Source organism: Pezoporus occidentalis, unplaced genomic scaffold (genome assembly GCF_034315485.1).
Source record: "Pezoporus occidentalis ecotype Australia unplaced genomic scaffold, CSIRO_AGI_Poc_V1 ctg502, whole genome shotgun sequence".
Taxonomy (NCBI): Eukaryota; Metazoa; Chordata; class Aves; order Psittaciformes; family Psittacidae; genus Pezoporus; species Pezoporus occidentalis.
In genome coordinates this window covers 94,658-111,227 of record NW_026915839.1, presented here as the reverse complement: position 1 = coordinate 111,227, position 16,570 = coordinate 94,658, and the positions used below count along the sequence as shown (strand labels likewise).

Genomic DNA, 16,570 nt, shown 5'->3' with positions numbered 1-16,570 from the left:
ATCCCCACGTGCCGGTACCACCTGTGCCCCCCATCCCCATCCCCTGCTCCCCCCCGTGTCCCATCCCCATATCCCAGTACCCCCCATCCCCACCCCTGTCCCTGTGTCCCATCTCCATGTCCCCATATCTGCCATGTCCCATCCCCATGCCCTGGTACCACCCAATCCCATCCCCATCCCCGTGTCCTGGTGCCCCCATGTCCCATCCTCATCCCCGTGTCCCAGTGTCCCTGCGTCCCATCCTTATCCCCATCCCCATCCCCATCCCCATGTCCCATCCCCATCCCCATAACTCATCCCCATACTCTGCTACCACCCAATCCCATCCCCACCCCCGTATCCCTGTGCCCCCATATCCCATCCCCATCCCTATGTCCCAGTGTCCCCATGTCCCATCCCTATCCCCATCACCCTCCCCATCCCCATGTCCCATCCCCATCCCCATGTCCCATCCCCATCCCCGTGTCCTGGTGTCCCCATATCCCCATCCCCACCCTCATGTCCCATCCCCATCCCCATCCCTGTGTCCCAGTGCCCCCATATCCCCATCCCCATGTCCCATCCCCATCCCCGTGTCCCATCCCCATGCCCTGGTACCACCCAATCCCATCCCCATCCCCGTGTCCTGGTGCCCCCATGTCCCATCCTCATCCCCGTGTCCCAGTGTCCCTGTGTCCCATCCCTATCCCCATCGCCCTCCCCATCCCCATCCCCATCCCCATGTCCCATCCCCATCCCTGTGTCCTGGTGTCCCCATATCGCCATCCCCATCGCTCATGTCCCATCCCCATCCCCATCCCCATGGCCCATCCCCCATCCGCATCCCCATGTCCCATCCCCATCCCCGTGTCCCATCCCCATGCCCTGGTACCACCCAATCCCATCCTCATCCCCGTGCCCCCGTGTCCCCATGTCCCATCACTATCCCCATCCCCATCCCCGTGTCCCAGTGCCCCCATATCCCCATCCCCATGTCCCATCCCCATCCCCATGACTCATCCCCATGCTCTGGTACCACCCATCCCCATCCCTGTGTCCCGGTGTCCCCATGTCCCATCCCCATCCCAGGAAGCTGTCCCCATGTCCCATGTATCCCCATCCCCATGTCCCCCCCATGTCCCATCCCCATCCCCATGTCCCATCCCCATCCCCGTGTCCCAGTGTCCCTACGTCCCATCCCTATCCCCATCCCCATCCCCATCCCCATGTCCCATCCCCATCCCCACGCCCTGGTACCACCCAATCCCATCCCCATCCCCGTGTCCCGGTGTCCCCATATCCCCATCCCCAACTCCACCCCCATGTCCCATCCCCATCCTCAGCCCCATGTCCCATCCCCATCCCCGTGACTCATCCCCATGCTCTACTACCACCCAATCCCATCCCCACCCCCGTGTCCCGGTGTCCCCCTGTCCCATCCCCATCCCCATGTCCCATCCCAATCCCCATGTCCCATCCCTGTGGCCCGTCCCCATGCCCTGGTACCACCCAATCCCATCCCCATCCCCACCCCCATGTCCCATCCCCATCCCCATGGCCCTGGAAGCAGCAGTGAGGTCCCCATCTGTCCCAGTCTCCCCCTGACACCCATCCCCATCCCCATGTCCCCCCCATCCCCATCCCCATCCCAGGAAGCCCAGTGAGGTTGGGGTGGCCCCCCATATCCCCATCCCCATCCCCATGTCCCATCCCCATCCCTGTGAGGTCCCATCCCCATCCCCATCCCCACTCCCATCCCCCAATCCCATCCCCATCCCCGGAGTCCCGGTGTCCCCATATCCATCCCCATCCCCATCCCCATCCCCATGGCAGGAAGCTGGAGCAGTGAGGTTCCCATCCCCATGTCCCATCCCCATCCCCCCCATCCCCATGTCCCATCCCCATCCCCATGAGGTCCCCATCCCCATCCCCATCCCCACCCTCATGTCCCATCCCCATCCCCATCCCCGTGCTGTCCCATCCCCACCCCCATGTCCCCCCCCATCCCCATCCCCACCCCCATGTCTCCCCATCCCCATCCCCATCCCCATCCCCATCCCCATCCCCATGTCCCCCATCCCCATCCCCACGCCAGGACCACCCAATCCCATCCCCATCCCCGGGCCCGGTGTCCCCATATCCCCATCCCCATCCCCATCCCCCTCCCCATCCCCATGTCCCATCCCCATCCCCATCCCCATCCCCATGTCCCATCCCCATCCCCATCCCCATGTCCCATCCCCATCCCCATCCCCATCCCCATCCCCATCCCCATCCCCATGTCCCATCCCCATCCCCATCCCCGTGACTCATCCCCATACTCTGGTACCACCCATCCCCATCCCTGTGTCCCGGTGTCCCCATGTCCCATCCCCATCCCTGTGTCCCGGTGTCCCCATGTCCCATCCCCATCCCCACTCCCTGGTACCACCCTATCCCCCCCCCCGCCGGCCCCGTTCCCACCTCCCGGTGCCCCCGCAGCTCTCCGGAGGAGCCCGGTGCCGGTGCCGGTTCCCGGGATGGGGTCGGCCGGGGCCGCGGCTGCCGCCCTCAGTTCCAGCGCACGGCGCTGCGGGTCCTGGCTCGCTTCGCGGCGCGGCCGCTGGCCGGGGGCCGGCCCCTCGCCTTCCTGCCCGGCCCCGCCTGGCTCCTCGATGTCACCCCCTTGGTGGCCGCACGCACCCGCGTCCAGGACCCCCGCGTGGCCGCGCTGGAGCCGGGACCCGTCGTGGTGGGGCTGGAGCCAGGGGTCACCTCGGTGGAGGTAGGGATGGGGATGGGGATGGGGATGGGGATGGGGATGGGGATGGGGACAGGGATGGGGATAAGGATGGGGATGGGGATGGGGACAGGGATGGAGCTGAGGGGCCTGGAGGGAGCTGGGGGGGGAGCAGTGGGGTCCTGGAGGGAGATGGGGGGGGCTAGGGAGAGATTGGAGGGTCCTGAGGGGTCCTGGAGAGAGATAGGGGGGGGCTAGGGAGAGATTGGGGGGTTCTGGGGAGAGATAGGAGAGTTCTGGAGGGGGTCCTGGAGGGAGATGGGGGGGTCCTAGGGAGAGATAGGGGGGTCCTAGGGAAAGAGAGGGGGGTCCTAGGGAGAGATTGGAGGGTTCTGGAGGTCCTGGAGGGAGATAAGGGGGTCCTAGGGAGACATAGGGGGGTCCTGGGGGATCCTGGAGGGAGATAGGGGGGTTCTTAGGGGTGCAGTGGGGTCCTAGAGGGAGATAGGGGGGTCCTAGGGAGAGATTGAAGAGTTATGAGGGGTCCTGGAGGGAGATAGGGGGGTCCTTGGGAGAGATAGGGGGGTCCTAGGGAAAGATAGGGGGGTCCTAGGGAGAGATTGAAGAGTTATGAGGGGTCCTGGAGGGAGATAGGGGGGTCCTAGGGAAAGATAGGGGGGTCCTAGGGAGAGATTGGAGGGTCCTGGGGGGTCCTGGAGGGAGATAAGGGGGTCCTAGGGAGAGATAGGGGGGTCCTAGGGAAAGATAGGGGGGTCCTAGGGGGTCCTGGAGGGAGATAGGGGGTTCTTAGGGGTGCAGTGGGGTCCTAGAGGGAGATAGGGGGGTCCTAGGGAGAGATAGGAGGGTCCTGGGGGGTCCAGGGGAGAGATAAGGGGGGGCTAGGGAGAGATAGGGGGGTTCTGGAGGGTCCTGGAGGGAGATAAGGGGGTCCTAGGGAGAAATTGGAGAGTTATGGGGGGTCCTGGAGGGAGATAGGGGGGGCCCTAGGGAGAGATTGGGGGGTCCTAGGGAGAGATTGGAGGGTCCTGGGGGTCCTGGAGGGAGATAAGGGGGTCCTAGGGAGAGATAGGGGGGTCCTAGGGGGTCCTGGAGGGAGATGGGGGGGTTCTTAGGGGTGCAGTGGGGTCCTAGGAAGAGATAGGAGAGTCCTGGGGGGGGGGGTCCTAGGGAGAGATAGGAGGGTCCTGGGGGGTCCTGGAGGGAGATAGGGGGGTTCTGGGGGGAAATAGGGGGTCCTGAGAGGTGCTTGGGGAAGCTGTGAGGGTGCAGGGGTGTCCTTGGGGAAGCTGACATCGCGTAAAGGGTCCTGGAGGGAGATAAAGGGGTTCCAGGAGGGGTTATAGGGAGCTGGGGGTGTGTCAAAGGGGTCCTGGAGGGTGCCAGTGGGTTCTGAAGGGAGATAGGGGAGTCCTGGAGGGAGGTAACGGGGTGCAAAGGGGAGCAGTGGGAAGCTGGAGAGGTGCAGGGGCTGGAGAGATGGAGGGAGGAGGGGGTCTGGAGCCAGAGGGAGGGAGATGGGGGGCTCGAGGTGGGCAGAGGGGAGCTGGGAGGGATGCAGGGGGTGGAGGGGAGGATGCAGGGGGTGGAGGAAGGGATGGAGGGGGGGATGCAGGGGATGGAGGGAGGGGTGGAGGGAGGGATGGAGGAGACAGAGGGAGGGATGGAGGAAGGGATGGAGGGAGGGATGGAGGAAGGGATGGAGGGGGGGGATAGAGGGGAGGGAGGGATGGATGGGAGGGATGGATGGAGGGGATGGAGGAAGGGATGGAGGGATGGATGCAGGGGATGGAGGGAGGGGTGGAGGAAGGGATGCAGAGGATGGAGGGAGGGATGCAGAGGATGGAGGGAGGGATGGAGGGGATGGAGGGAGGGATGCAGGGAATGGAGGGAGGGGTGGAGGAAGGGATGCAGAGGATGGAGGGAGGGATGCAGAGGATGGAGGGAGGGATGCAGAGGATGGAGGGAGGGATGCAGGGGATGGAGGGAGGGATGCAGAGGATGGAGGGAGGGATACAGGGGATGGAGGGAGGGATGCAGGAGCTGGACAGAGGGAACTGGAGGGGCTGAGGATCAGGCCATGGGTGTCAGAGGCTGGAGGTGTGATCTGGGGGCTCACAGTGTCCCATTCCCCCCTCCAATGGCCCAGGTCCGCTCCCCGCTGTCGGACTCCATCCTGGGGGAGCAGACGCTGGTGGTGTCGGAGGAGAAGGTGACGGTGACGGAGCTCCGGGCCCAGCTCGTGTCGGGGCTGTCCCTGGCGGTGCGGGCAGAGCCGGGGCACCGCGGGCTGGTGACCGCCAGTGCCATGGGCACTGGGACCCTGCGGGTGCCCAAGCAGGTGAGAGCTGGGCTGGGGGTGAACCGGGGCTGAGCAGCTCCAGTGCCTGAAGGGGAAACGTGGAGAGGGGCTTGGGACAAGGGATGTAGGGACAGGCCAAGGGGAATGGCTTGAACCTGCCCGAGGGGAGACTGAGATGAGCTCTTAGGCAGAAGCTCTTCCCTGTGAGGGTGCTGAGGCGCTGGCACAGGGTGCCCAGAGAAGCTGTGGCTGCCCCATCCCTGGCAGTGTTCAAGGATACAGGGGCTTGGAGCCCCCTGCTCTGATGGAAGGGGTTGGGGTTGGGGCTGGATGAGCTTTAAGCTCCCTTCATCCCAACCCCTCCCACTCCTCCCGGTGCCATCCCACCCTTGCAGGAGGCGACGCTCTCGGTCTGGTTGTCCTTCTCCGACCACACTCTGGCCCCGCTGGAGCTCTATGGGTGGCAGGACACGGCTTTGACCGTAACCTCGCTCGACCCCACCGTGGCCACCATCGGGGGCTCCCCGGGGGTCCCCACCGCGCACCCATGGGTGGTGGCCGAGGGCCCGGGGCGCGGGGCGCTGCTGCAGCTCAGCCTGCACCCTCCGGACGCCTGCCGCCGGGGTCGGCACCGAGCCGCCGCGCTGGCCACCGGCACCGCCTGGCTCGAGGTGCTGGGGGGCCACCCCGCTGCCACCCCCGGTCCCCCCCATGGGCCCAGCTCCCCCTTCCAAAGGGCGGAAGGGGCCATGTCGGGGGAGGCGGTGACGGCGGCCAGCGAGCCCCGCAGGAGGGATGCAGCGGGAGCGGGACCGGCCGACACCAAGCTCCAAAGGGGGGGGTCTTCCTCGGAGGAAGAGGAGGATGGGTACGGCCGTAACCGCGCTGGGGAGGAGGAGGAGGAGGAGGAGGAGGAGATGGTGAAGGCTCCCGAGCGCGTAACCGACCTGGAGATCGGCATGTACGTCCTGCTGGGGGTCTTCTGCTTGGCCATCTTCATCTTCCTCATCAACTGCATCTTCTTCGTGCTGCGCTACCAGCAGAAGGAGCTGCCCGACGCCGCCGCCGCCCCCTCGGCCCCGCAGCCCCACAACTGGGTCTGGTTGGGCACCGACCAGGAGGAGCTGAGCCGGCAGCTGGACCGGCGGCAGCCCGAGCCCCCGGCCCCCGACGAGGCCCCCGATGGGCGCTGCTGCTGCGGCTCCGAAGCGGGGGGTACCCCCAGCCCCCCAACCCCAACGGGTGCTCCCCAGCCCCATAGGGAAGGTGGAGCCCCAAGGGGTGGCCGGAGGAAGAGGGTGGAATTTGTCACCTTCTCCCCATCGCGGGCCCCCGAGGAGCCCCCCGAGCCCGTCCCCAACGTCCAGTCCATCCTGGTGGCCAGCGAGGACGACATCCGCTGGGTGTGCGAGGACATGGGGCTGCGGGACCCCGAGGAGCTCCGCAGCTACATGGAGAGGATCCGGGGCAGCTCCTGACCACGGCAGGGGGCAGCTCCCAGTGTTTCCCCCCTCCTCCTCTTCCTCCCCAGCCCCGGGCAAGGCAGTAAGGGACCGACCTCCTCCTTGTGCCGCTATAGGGACACACATGCATGGGCTCGGGGACCGCTCCGTGGTGGTGGTGGTGGTGCTGGGGTCTTCACGCAGGTCCTTGGGGTCTGTGGCCATCACGCTGGTGAAAGGGGGGTGTCCTTACTGCTTAGGGTCTCGTTGTGCCCTTGTGTTCATAGTGATGCCGATGATGCTGGGTCCTGTGGTGGGTCCGGGTTTGTACGAGTGATGTTTTTGTACCTGTCCCATGTGCTGGGAGGGGGGGGGGGAAAGGGGGGGTGTTATTTATGGAGGGGGGTTCACCCCGACCTTGCGACAGGCAATAAAGTGTTGGAGAGGACACGAGCAGCTCCCGGCCGCATCCTGACCGCAGGGATGCAGGTCGTGGCATGGCTCCAAAGCCTCGTGCTGCCTGCGGTCCAGGAGGGTGACCTTGGCGAATGGGGGTCTCCTGCCTTCCTCCTCCTCCTCTTCCTCCCATCCAGCTCATCCCTGCCTGCTCCTGGGGTTGTCCCGAGCTCCAGCAAAGCACTCCCCCCCCCCAATGACAATGGGTTCCAGCCCATTCCCAGCCCCAAGACACCCCCAAATCACCCTTGGAGTCACCCTGCTCCTGCTAGGATCCCCATCCTTCCCCTTCCCGCTGCCCCACATGGGGCTCAAACCATCCCCCCAGCTCCCCATGGGGACCACAGGGATGCGGCTCCCAGCCAGCACCGTGGTGATGGGCAGCAGAGCCCAGACCCATAGGAGGCACAGGCTGGGGCCCACAGACCCATAGGAGCCCAGGCAGGCATCGGCCTCCGATGGGTGAGCAGGAGGCCCCTGGGAGGAAGAGGCAGGCATGGGGTGCACAGGTACCCCCACAAAGGGGAAGGGGCTGCCCCAGGTTGGATGTGATGCTGCCTGCTCCAAGGCCTCCATCACCAGCACGGCCTTGCAAGGGGCCTGCCCCTCATCAGCCCTATTAAGAACCAAAGGGCTTGGTGCTGGCTCCTCACCCCACCAAGTGTCCCATCAGAGCCCTGTGCTCTGGTCCCTCCCCACCTCCCGGTTCCTCATGCCTGCTCCATGCAAGCCCCATACGATGGCCCAGGACTGCAGGTCCCCATCAGCCAACGTGGCTTCTCCTTGCTGGGGGCTTTCCTTCTGCTTCCTCCATGCCTGGAGGCCTTTGCTCACCCTCACTGTGGTCCTCAGCACCAAAGCTGGGGGCTCTGCTGCTGTCGGGGCGTCTGAGCCCCACGTGCACCCATCAGCACCCATCGGGGTCAGCACAAAGCCCAAACAACCCTCCCCTGGGGTTCCCTAGGGTTGGAAGGGAGCTTCAGGCTCACCCAGTGCCATTGCAGGGACCCCTGTGTCCAGCCTGGCCTTGAGCACTGATGGGGCAGCTAGGGAATGGGGCACCCTGTGCTAGGGAAGAGCCCTTCAGGATGGGACCCAGTCTGGTCACAGCACCCAGCTCCCTGCTGCCGACCCCCTTCCTCCAGTGCTAACTGGTGGCACGTCCTCATGGTCCCCATGGGCTGTCCCCTGCGGGTCTGTGGCATGGATCTGGATGCATCCCACCTCCCAAGCATCCTCCTGCCCACATCCCACCCCAGAGGAGGAGGAAGGAGCCCCGCGCTCTGCTCCATCACCCCATAGAGGTCCTAGCACCTGGGGGAGCCTGAGCCCCACCGTGTGATGCTGTCCCAGCCCCGTGATGGCAAAGATCCACATCCTGCAGGGGCTGAGCATGGTCCTGGTGCCTCCCGTCGCCCCGAGGGATGCTGCAGGTGCGTGGCATGGACCTCGCCTCCCCCGGACCCCCCATTTCCTCCCTCTGAACGTGCAGGATGGAGCCACCCCATCGAGCTCCTCCGCCCCACGGCGCTGAGCTGGCTTCCTGCACCCCCAACCACAGGCAAGGAGCAGAGAGCAGTGGGTACCGCGCTGGGGCACATCCACACCATGGCCCTGAGCTGCTAGAACAGGACAGGACCACGCGCCCCACAGCCCCCCCCGACCGCTATGGGGCTGCCCCACATTGCCTGAGGAGGATGGAGAGGATCTGCCTCGTCGTGGCAGCTCTTTCTGCTGCGGCATCTGGACAAGGTACATCAGCATCCTCATCCCTTCCCTTCCCATCCCTTGCTGCGTGCCAGGGCAAGGAGTCCTGGTCACCTCCTTGGCTGGGTGCTGCTGGGGCAGCGGGTGCTGTGGTGTGGATAGGGAGGGTGCTCTCTAAAGGCCAGGTTTTCTCCTTCCCGAGGCGCTTGCCGCGCTCATCCCATCCTCACTGGGTGGGAGTAAGGAATATGGGGCTGGGAAGCCCTCAGGTCCATCCCCCCTGCAGCCCCGCAGGGACAAGGCGATGCTCTCCTGCTGCCGGCAGCACCAAAAGCCCTCCTGGTGTCAGCAGCATCACGCAGGGATGGTTTTGGGGGTGATGCCGCTTGCTCCCCACTGTCCCCGGTGGGGCTTTAGGGTGGTTTCACATCCACGAGGGTGCCAGGAGCAGCCTCAGATCCATGGGGAACGGTCACCATCACCCCCGCTTCCGCTAACGGCTCCTCTCCATGCCTTCCACACGATGCTCTGGGCTGGAGCACGGTGCCAGCAGCACCAGGAGCCCATGGAGCAGCTCATCCCGAGCTCCTACGTTCATCCCTATCCTTCTCCTTTAACACTAAGCCAAAGCCTAAAAGGGGGGGGGGTTTCCCATGGAGACACCCACCCAACGCATCCCCCTAAACACCTATGGGTGCCTCTCGCAGTGGTGGATGAGCACAGGTGGGAACGGGCTCCAGCAGTGACCCATGGCCAAGGACTGGGCTCCATCAGCACGCTGGGAGGACACAGCAGTGGCAAAAAGTGCCCTTTTTTGGTCAAAACTCATCGGGGCACCGAGCAAGCCATGGTTTTGGCGGTGGTGATGCTGAAAGCTACCTCAGCTTCAACCATGGGGGTGCATCCTTCATCCCAAAGGAGCAACGGCTGGGGTTTTCCAGGGATAACCATGGAAAAGCGGCTTGGCTGCAGGCGTGCAGTGAGGGGAAGGGATGGGAAAGCGGGGACAAGGAGGATGGGATCGAGCCTAAAGCAGCACCGTGGTGGAAACAGCATCCACGCACCTGCAGTGATGGCTCAGAGGGGCTGGGTTGGGGATACAGGCGGATACAGGTGGATACAGGTGGATACAGGTGGATACAGGTGGATACAGGCAGATACAGGCAGCAAGAACCCCTCTCCATCAGCAGGAGCAGCGAGCTGGGCAGCGGCAGCATCCCGGGATCGTGGTACCCAACGCTTTGGCTTCTCCACCCGTGAGTCCTGCCCCTAAATCACCGCCTTTAGGGCCAGATCCTGCCTCCCCCATCCTGTGAGCGGATCCCGCACCAGGATTGGGCCCTGGGGGGGCCGTTCCCATCCCAAGGCGGATGTAAGGCCCATTGGGATCGAGGTTGAGGGGTGCAAGAAGAGGCCGTCCATTTTGTGCGGCTGGGGAAGCCATTTTGAGCATCCTTCCCCATCAGAGCATCACTTCACGGGCGCTCATTCCTGCCCCCCTTCTGCCCCCCATCCTCTTCGCCTTCCTCCTCGCAGCCCCCACGGATCCACCAGCACCTCCCAGCACCCCAGTGGGCACCGCCTCGGTGGCGCCAGGTGAGCAGGGCAGGACCAGTGCCCCATTGGGATGCCGGCACCGCTGCTCCCTATGGGGGACCACCGCGGCCGCCCTCATCCCGCTCCTCCGCAGGTCCCGGTGCGCTGCGGCTGGCGGGGGGCCGGAGCCGGTGCGAGGGCCGGGTGGAGCTGGAGGAGGAAGGCGCTTGGGGCACGGTGTGCGACGACGGCTGGGACCTGGCCGATGCCAACGTCGTGTGCCGGCAGCTGCGGTGCGGCCGTGCCGTGAGCGCCCACGGCGGTGCCGCTTACGGCCGCGGCAACGGCTCCATCCTCCGGGATGAGATGGGCTGCGAGGGCCACGAGGAGCACCTCTGGCAATGCCCGGCGGAGCGGGAGCACGACTGCAGCCATAAGGAGGATGCCGCCGTGGTGTGCTCAGGTGGGATGGACACCGCGGTAACGGGTGCGTTGGAAGGGCTCTTAAACCTCCCCCCGGTTCAAGCAGCGAAACCTTCATCCCCCGGAGCATCTCCCTTCCATCCCAACCCGTTCCCTGCTCCGCGATTGCTGCGCCAGAAGCCGCGGGGACGCATCGGCGCGTCCCAGCTCCCCGTATCCCTGCAGAGCATCACCGGTGGCGGCTGTCGGGGGGCCGGGATGGCTGCGCTGGCCGGCTGGAGGTGCTCTTCCAGGGTACGTGGAGCACGGTGTGCGACAGCGCCTGGTACGAGCTGGAGAGCAGGGTGCTGTGCAGCTCGCTGGGCTGCGGGGCCCCGCTCCGGACCCTCTCCTATGGGCACACGCTGCCGGCGAGGATGTTCTACAAGTGCGAGAGCCTCCAGCCGTCGCTGGCTTATTGCCACTGGGTGTTCAATAAGTCATCCCCTTGCTACCAGTCCCGGGCGGCCGGCGTGGTCTGCAACGGTACGGCTCCCCATCCGCCTGCTCTTGGTGCCTCGGTGGGTATTGGGGCAGCTGAGCCACTGGGGACCACCAGGGATGAGCTTCTTTGTGTGTGTGTGTGTGTGTCCCCCACATCCTTCTCCCCTCCTTCCAGGCTCTTTGGGTTTGCAGACCCCGACCCCGATGGCAACGGGGACCCCGAATACCACGGTCCTGAGAGGTGGGTGCTCTGCAGAGCAGCCCGTTGCCCTAGGGAGGAAAAAGGGGGGGGATCCGGGTGTCCCCCATCCCTGCGGGAAGGGGCATCCCGAGCTGTGCCCGTTCTCTATCCCAGCCGATGGAGGTCCCTCGGATGCAGGATTGGGATCGCCCCTCCTCATCCCCTGCCTGGTGCTGGCAGCGCTGCTCCTGCTCACCGTGCTGGCCTTCACCGCCGCCCTGCTGAGGGTGAGGAAGAGGAGCGGTAAGGAGCCAACCCCCCAGGGGAAGGGCAGGCTCTGCCCATGGATGGGGCCACACTTCCAGCCCATCCACGGCCACCCCACACCCGTGGGGCCGCTGAGCATCACATCCCCCTTGTCCCACAGCCCACACCGTGGCCTCCCTCGGGCTCTCTGGACCAGTCCTGGTGACCCACAGCGCCCAGCACCCCGCTGTGTCCTCCGGGACCTCCAATGACTACAGGGAGATGCCCCCGAGCGTTCCCAAAGGCCCGGGTACGTCTCTGCTCCCCCCCCTTTCCCTATGGGCAGTGCCTGCCCCAGCCCCATCTCAGCCCTGCATCCCGCTGCTCACAGCCCTGCCCGAGGGCTCCGACTCTGATTCCGACTACGAGCACTACGACTTCAGCAGCAAACCCCCCGTGGCCCTGTCCACCTTCCACAGTGAGCATCGCACCCGCCACGGGACCCCCATCCCACCCATCCATGGGGTGGCCCCACTGATGGCCCCTCCATCCACCCCATCCATGGGGTGGCCCCACTGATGGCCCCTCCATCCCCTCCATCCATGGGGTGGCCCCATTGATGGCCCCTCCATCCCCTCCATCCATGGGGTGGCCCCATTGATGGCCCCTCCATCCCCCCCATCCATGGGGTGGCCCCATTGATGGCCCCTCCATCCCTTCCCCACAGATTCCCTGCGGCGGCAGCCCCGGGAGCAGCTCCTCCTGCTGATGCCCAACAGGGATGGGATGGAAACGTTCCCTGAGGAGGGTACGAGGTGATGGGGGTTCATCCCATATGAGGTGATGGGGGCTCATCCTATATGAGGTGATGGGGGTTCATCCTATATGAGGTGATGGGGGTTCATCCCATATGAGGTGATGGGGGTTCATCCTATATGAGGTGATGGGGGTTCATCCTATATGAGGTGATGGGGGTTCATCCCATATGAGGTGATGGGGGTTCATCCCATATGAGTTGATGGGGGTTCATCCTGTATGAGGTGATGGGGGTTCATCCTATATGAGGTGATGGGGGTTCATCCCATATGAGGTGATGGGGGTTCATCCCATACGAGGTGATGGGGGTTCATCCCATATGAGGTGATGGGGGTTCATCCTATATGAGGTGATGGGGGTTCATCCTATATGAGGTGATGGGGGTTCATCCCATATGAGTTGATGGGGGTTCATCCTGTATGAGGTGATGGGGGTTCATCCTATATGAGGTGATGGGGGTTCATCCCATATGAGGTGATGGGGGTTCATCCCATACGAGGTGATGGGGGTTCATCCCATATGAGGTGATGGGGGTTCATCCCATATGAGGTGGTGGGGGTTCATCCCATATGAGGTGATGGGGGTTCATCCCATATGAGGTGATGGGGGTTCATCCCATAAGAGGTGATGGGGGGTCATCCCATATGAGGTGATGGGGGTTCATCCTATATGAGGTGATGGGGGTTCATCCTATATGAGGTGATGGGGGTTCATCCCATATGAGGTGATGGGGGGCTCATCCCATATGAGGTGATGGGGGTTCATCCCATATGAGGTGATGGGGGTTCATCCCATATGAGGTGGTGGGGGTTCATCCCATATGAGGTGATGGGGGTTCATCCCATATGAGGTGATGGGGGTTCATCCCATATGAGGTGGTGGGGGTTCATCCCATATGAGGTGATGGGGGTTCATCCCATATGAGGTGATGGGGGTTCATCCCATATGGTGTGATGGGGGTTCATCCCATATGAGGTGATGGGGGTTCATCCTATATGAGGTGATGGGGGTTCATCCTATATGAGGTGATGGGGGTTCATCCTATATGAGGTGATGGGGGTTCATCCCATATGAGGTGATAGGTGCTCACCCCATATGATGTGATGGGTGCTCACCCCATATGACGTGATGGGTGCTCACCCCATAGAACGTGATGGGTGCTCACCCCATATAACGTGATGGGTGCTCACCCCGTATGACGTGATGGGTGCTCACCCCATAGAACGTGATGGGTGCTCGCCCCATATGACGTGATGGGTGCTCACCCCATAGAACGTGATGGGTGCTCGCCCCATATAACATGATGGGTGCTCACCCCATATAACATGATGGGTGCTCACCCCATGTAACATGATGGGTGCTCACCCCGTATGACGTGATGGGTGCTCACCCCATAGAACGTGATGGGTGCTCACCCCATATAACATGATGGGTGCTCACCCCATGTAACATGATGGGTGCTCACCCCATATAACATGATGGGTGCTCACCCCATATAACATGATGGGTGCTCACCCCATATGACGTGATGGGTGCCACCCGCAGTGTGGGGCTGATATCCCTGTGTCCCTCAGCACCGGCCAGGCCGGGATCCACATCCCATGGCAGCACCTCCACCTCTTCATCCGCATCCATGGCGCCCTATTGCAACGCCACCGTGTCCCCATCGCTCTGCACGGGGCACCCTGACAGCGGCACCCACCAGCACGTGGCACCCACTGCCCATGGCTGCACCGGCTCCGGTGGGTGCTGCCGGAGGGATGCGTGGCCATGGGGACCCCAAGGGATTGGGATGGGAGCAGAGATGGGAACGGCCCTGGGGAGGGGAATTGGAGTGAGGGGCCCATAAGGATGGAAGGAGATGGAAGCAGGGATGGAGGGGCCTCAGGAGATGGGAGTAGGAACAGGAATAGGGATGGAGATAGGCCTTGGAATGGAGTAGGGGACTCCAAGGATGGGAGCAGGGATGGGGATGGAAGCAGGGATGGAGGGACCCTATAGGATGGGAGCAGGGATGGGGATGGAAGCAGGGATGGAGGGACCCTATAGGATGGGAGCAGGGATGGGGATGGAAGCAGGGATGGAGGGACCCTATAGGATGGGAGCAGGGATGGGGATGGAAGCAGGGATGGAGGGACTCTATAGGATGGGAGCAGGGATGGGGATGGAAGCAGGGATGGAGGGACCCTATAGGATGGGAGCAGGGATGGGGATGGAAGCAGGGATGGAGGGACCCTATAGGATGGGAGCAGGGATGGGGATGGAAGCAGGGATGGAGGGACCCTATAGGATGGGAGCAGGGATGGGGATGGAAGCAGGGATGGAGGTACCCTATAGGATGGGAGCAGGGATGGGGATGGGAGCAGGGATGGAGGGACCCTATAGGATGGGAGCAGGGATGGGGATGGAAGCAGGGATGGAGGGACCCCAGGGGACAGGAGCAGGGATGAAGAGAGCCCAAAGATGGAAGCAGGGATGGAGAGATCCTATAGGATGGGAGCAGGGATGGGGACAGCCATGGAGAGGGGAATTGGGGTGAAGGGGCCACAAGGATGGGAGCAGGGATGGGGACGGGAGCAGAGATGGAGAGATCCCAGGGGATGGGAATAGGGATGGGGACAGCTCTGGGGAGAGGAATTGGGGTCGGGGGTCCCCAGGGATGGGGATGGAAGCGGAGATGGGAGTAGGGATGGGGACAGCCCTGGGGAGGGGAATTGGTGTGGGGGGACCCGAAGGATGGGAGAGGGATGGGGATGGGCGCAGGGATGAAGAGACCCCATGGGATGGAGCAGGGGTGGCGGGTACCAATCTGACCCCATCTCCACAGCGCCCCATGTGCCCCCCCCAGCACTGCCCCATAGGGGATGTGAGGGGGTCCCCGTGTCCACAGCAGCCCCCGAGCCCAACGACAGCTCCAGCACCTCCTCGGGGGAGTGGTCCAAGAGCCAGGGCATGGAGACACCGGGGGGCCCAGCCCCATGGATGGGGGGGGACCCAGCCCCATGGTACGGGGGGGACCCAGCCCCATGGATGGAGGGGGACCCCTCCGAGGGCAGTGACTACGATGACATCCAGGGCTCCTTGTACTGAGGGGCCCAATGGGGGCCCTGGCACTGCTGGGTCTCCTCCACCCCTCTCCCCCATGCTGGGGTCAGGATGCGCTGTGATGGGTTGTGTGCTCCCATTAAAAGCTTTTCCCACTGGATCACCGCATCCCTTGGTCATGGAGGTCACCGGCCCCATAGGGAGGCTGGGCCACCAATGGTTCCCAGTTGGGGGTAAGTGACCCAAAGTCTCTCCATCTCTTCCTGTGGTCGCAGCCATGGTGAGGAGCATCACCCGTGGGTCTGGAGCCAGACCAGACCCATGGCATGATCCAGCCCCATAGCGTTGGGGTGGCCATCAGCGCAAGGGGAACGTGAAGTGGTGGTGTCCCACAGTGTTCCCAGCACTCCACGGTGACACAGTGATGGATATGGAGGTTACTGGTCCATGGTCCTCCCCATCCATTTCCATCACCTCCATCACCTCCATCTCCATCATTTCCCACTGGGCCCATAAATGTGGCTGGGGGACTCAAAGGATGCTGGCACCAGGGTCCAAACCTGAGCACCTTGGATGGTGCTGGAGGTAAGGTGGTGCTGGGGGGCCTGGACCCTTCTGACCCCCATATGGGGCTGGGAGAGGGACACCGAGGTGAGACAGAGCCCACATCCAGCCCAGGGTGGGTTTACCCCGCTCACCCAGGGCTCAGGAGGTGGGATATGGGTCCCAAGGCATGGGTCCTCGCATCCAGCATCCCCCGTGCTGGGGTGAAAGCTGCAGCATCCCCTGGTCCAGCCAAGCCCTGGCGGGATGCAGAGCAAGGGAACATCACCCGGAGCCAGGCACGGCCTGGGGACAGGGACACTGTGCTGTGGGGGCTGCACGAGCCACAGTCACTGTGGTGGGGGCCCCATGGGCCATGCAGCCCACAGGGATGCTCCCCACCGCTCCATCACCTCCGTCTCCATAATCTCTATTGCCATCACCTCCACGTCCATTGTTTCCATCATCGCCATCATTTCCATTCCCAACATCTCCATCACCTCCATCTCCATCATTTCCATCTACCCTCTCCATCTCCATCATCTCCACCATTTCCATCTCTATTATTTCCATGTCCATCATTTCCATCTCCATCACCTCCATCTCCACCACCTCCATCTATCACCTCCATCACCTCCATCTCCATCATTTCCATCTATCACCTCCATCACCTC

General features: G+C 63.6%; 2 protein-coding genes across 2 annotated transcripts; both read left to right on the top strand.

Moving 5' to 3' along the window:
• Window positions 1–2,460: 2,460 nt before the first annotated feature.
• TMEM132A (transmembrane protein 132A) lies at window positions 2,461–6,523 on the top strand (the record flags this gene model as incomplete). The annotated part of the gene is made up of 3 exons (XM_062637119.1): window positions 2,461–2,743; window positions 4,866–5,057; window positions 5,414–6,523. Coding segments are annotated over 3 exons (1,558 nt in total), but the record flags the coding sequence as incomplete, so codon positions are not given.
• Window positions 6,524–8,410: 1,887 nt separating this feature from the next.
• On the top strand, window positions 8,411–15,503 carry CD6 (CD6 molecule). The gene is made up of 11 exons (XM_062637118.1): window positions 8,411–8,668; window positions 9,811–9,879; window positions 10,160–10,219; window positions 10,314–10,622; window positions 10,808–11,107; window positions 11,241–11,306; window positions 11,421–11,549; window positions 11,674–11,970; window positions 12,220–12,300; window positions 13,883–14,050; window positions 15,136–15,503. Exons 1-11 carry the CDS (start codon window positions 8,614–8,616, stop codon window positions 15,396–15,398), a joined length of 1,797 nt encoding a protein of 598 aa, XP_062493102.1. The 5' UTR covers window positions 8,411–8,613; the 3' UTR covers window positions 15,399–15,503.
• The last annotated feature ends 1,067 nt before the right edge of the window (window positions 15,504–16,570 follow it).

What these genes read in the sequence shown, in the direction of transcription:
- CD6 (XM_062637118.1), top strand. Translation starts at nt 8,614, where the DNA reads ATGGAGAGGATCTGCCTCGTCGTGGCAGCTCTTTCTGCTGCGGCATCT. An exon ending in TGCCGCCGTGGTGTGCTCAG is followed by an intron (nt 10,623 to 10,807) that starts GTGGGATGGACA and finishes GTATCCCTGCAG; the next exon opens with AGCATCACCGGTGGCGGCTG. An exon ending in GGAAACGTTCCCTGAGGAGG is followed by an intron (nt 12,301 to 13,882) that starts GTACGAGGTGAT and finishes TGTGTCCCTCAG; the next exon opens with CACCGGCCAGGCCGGGATCC.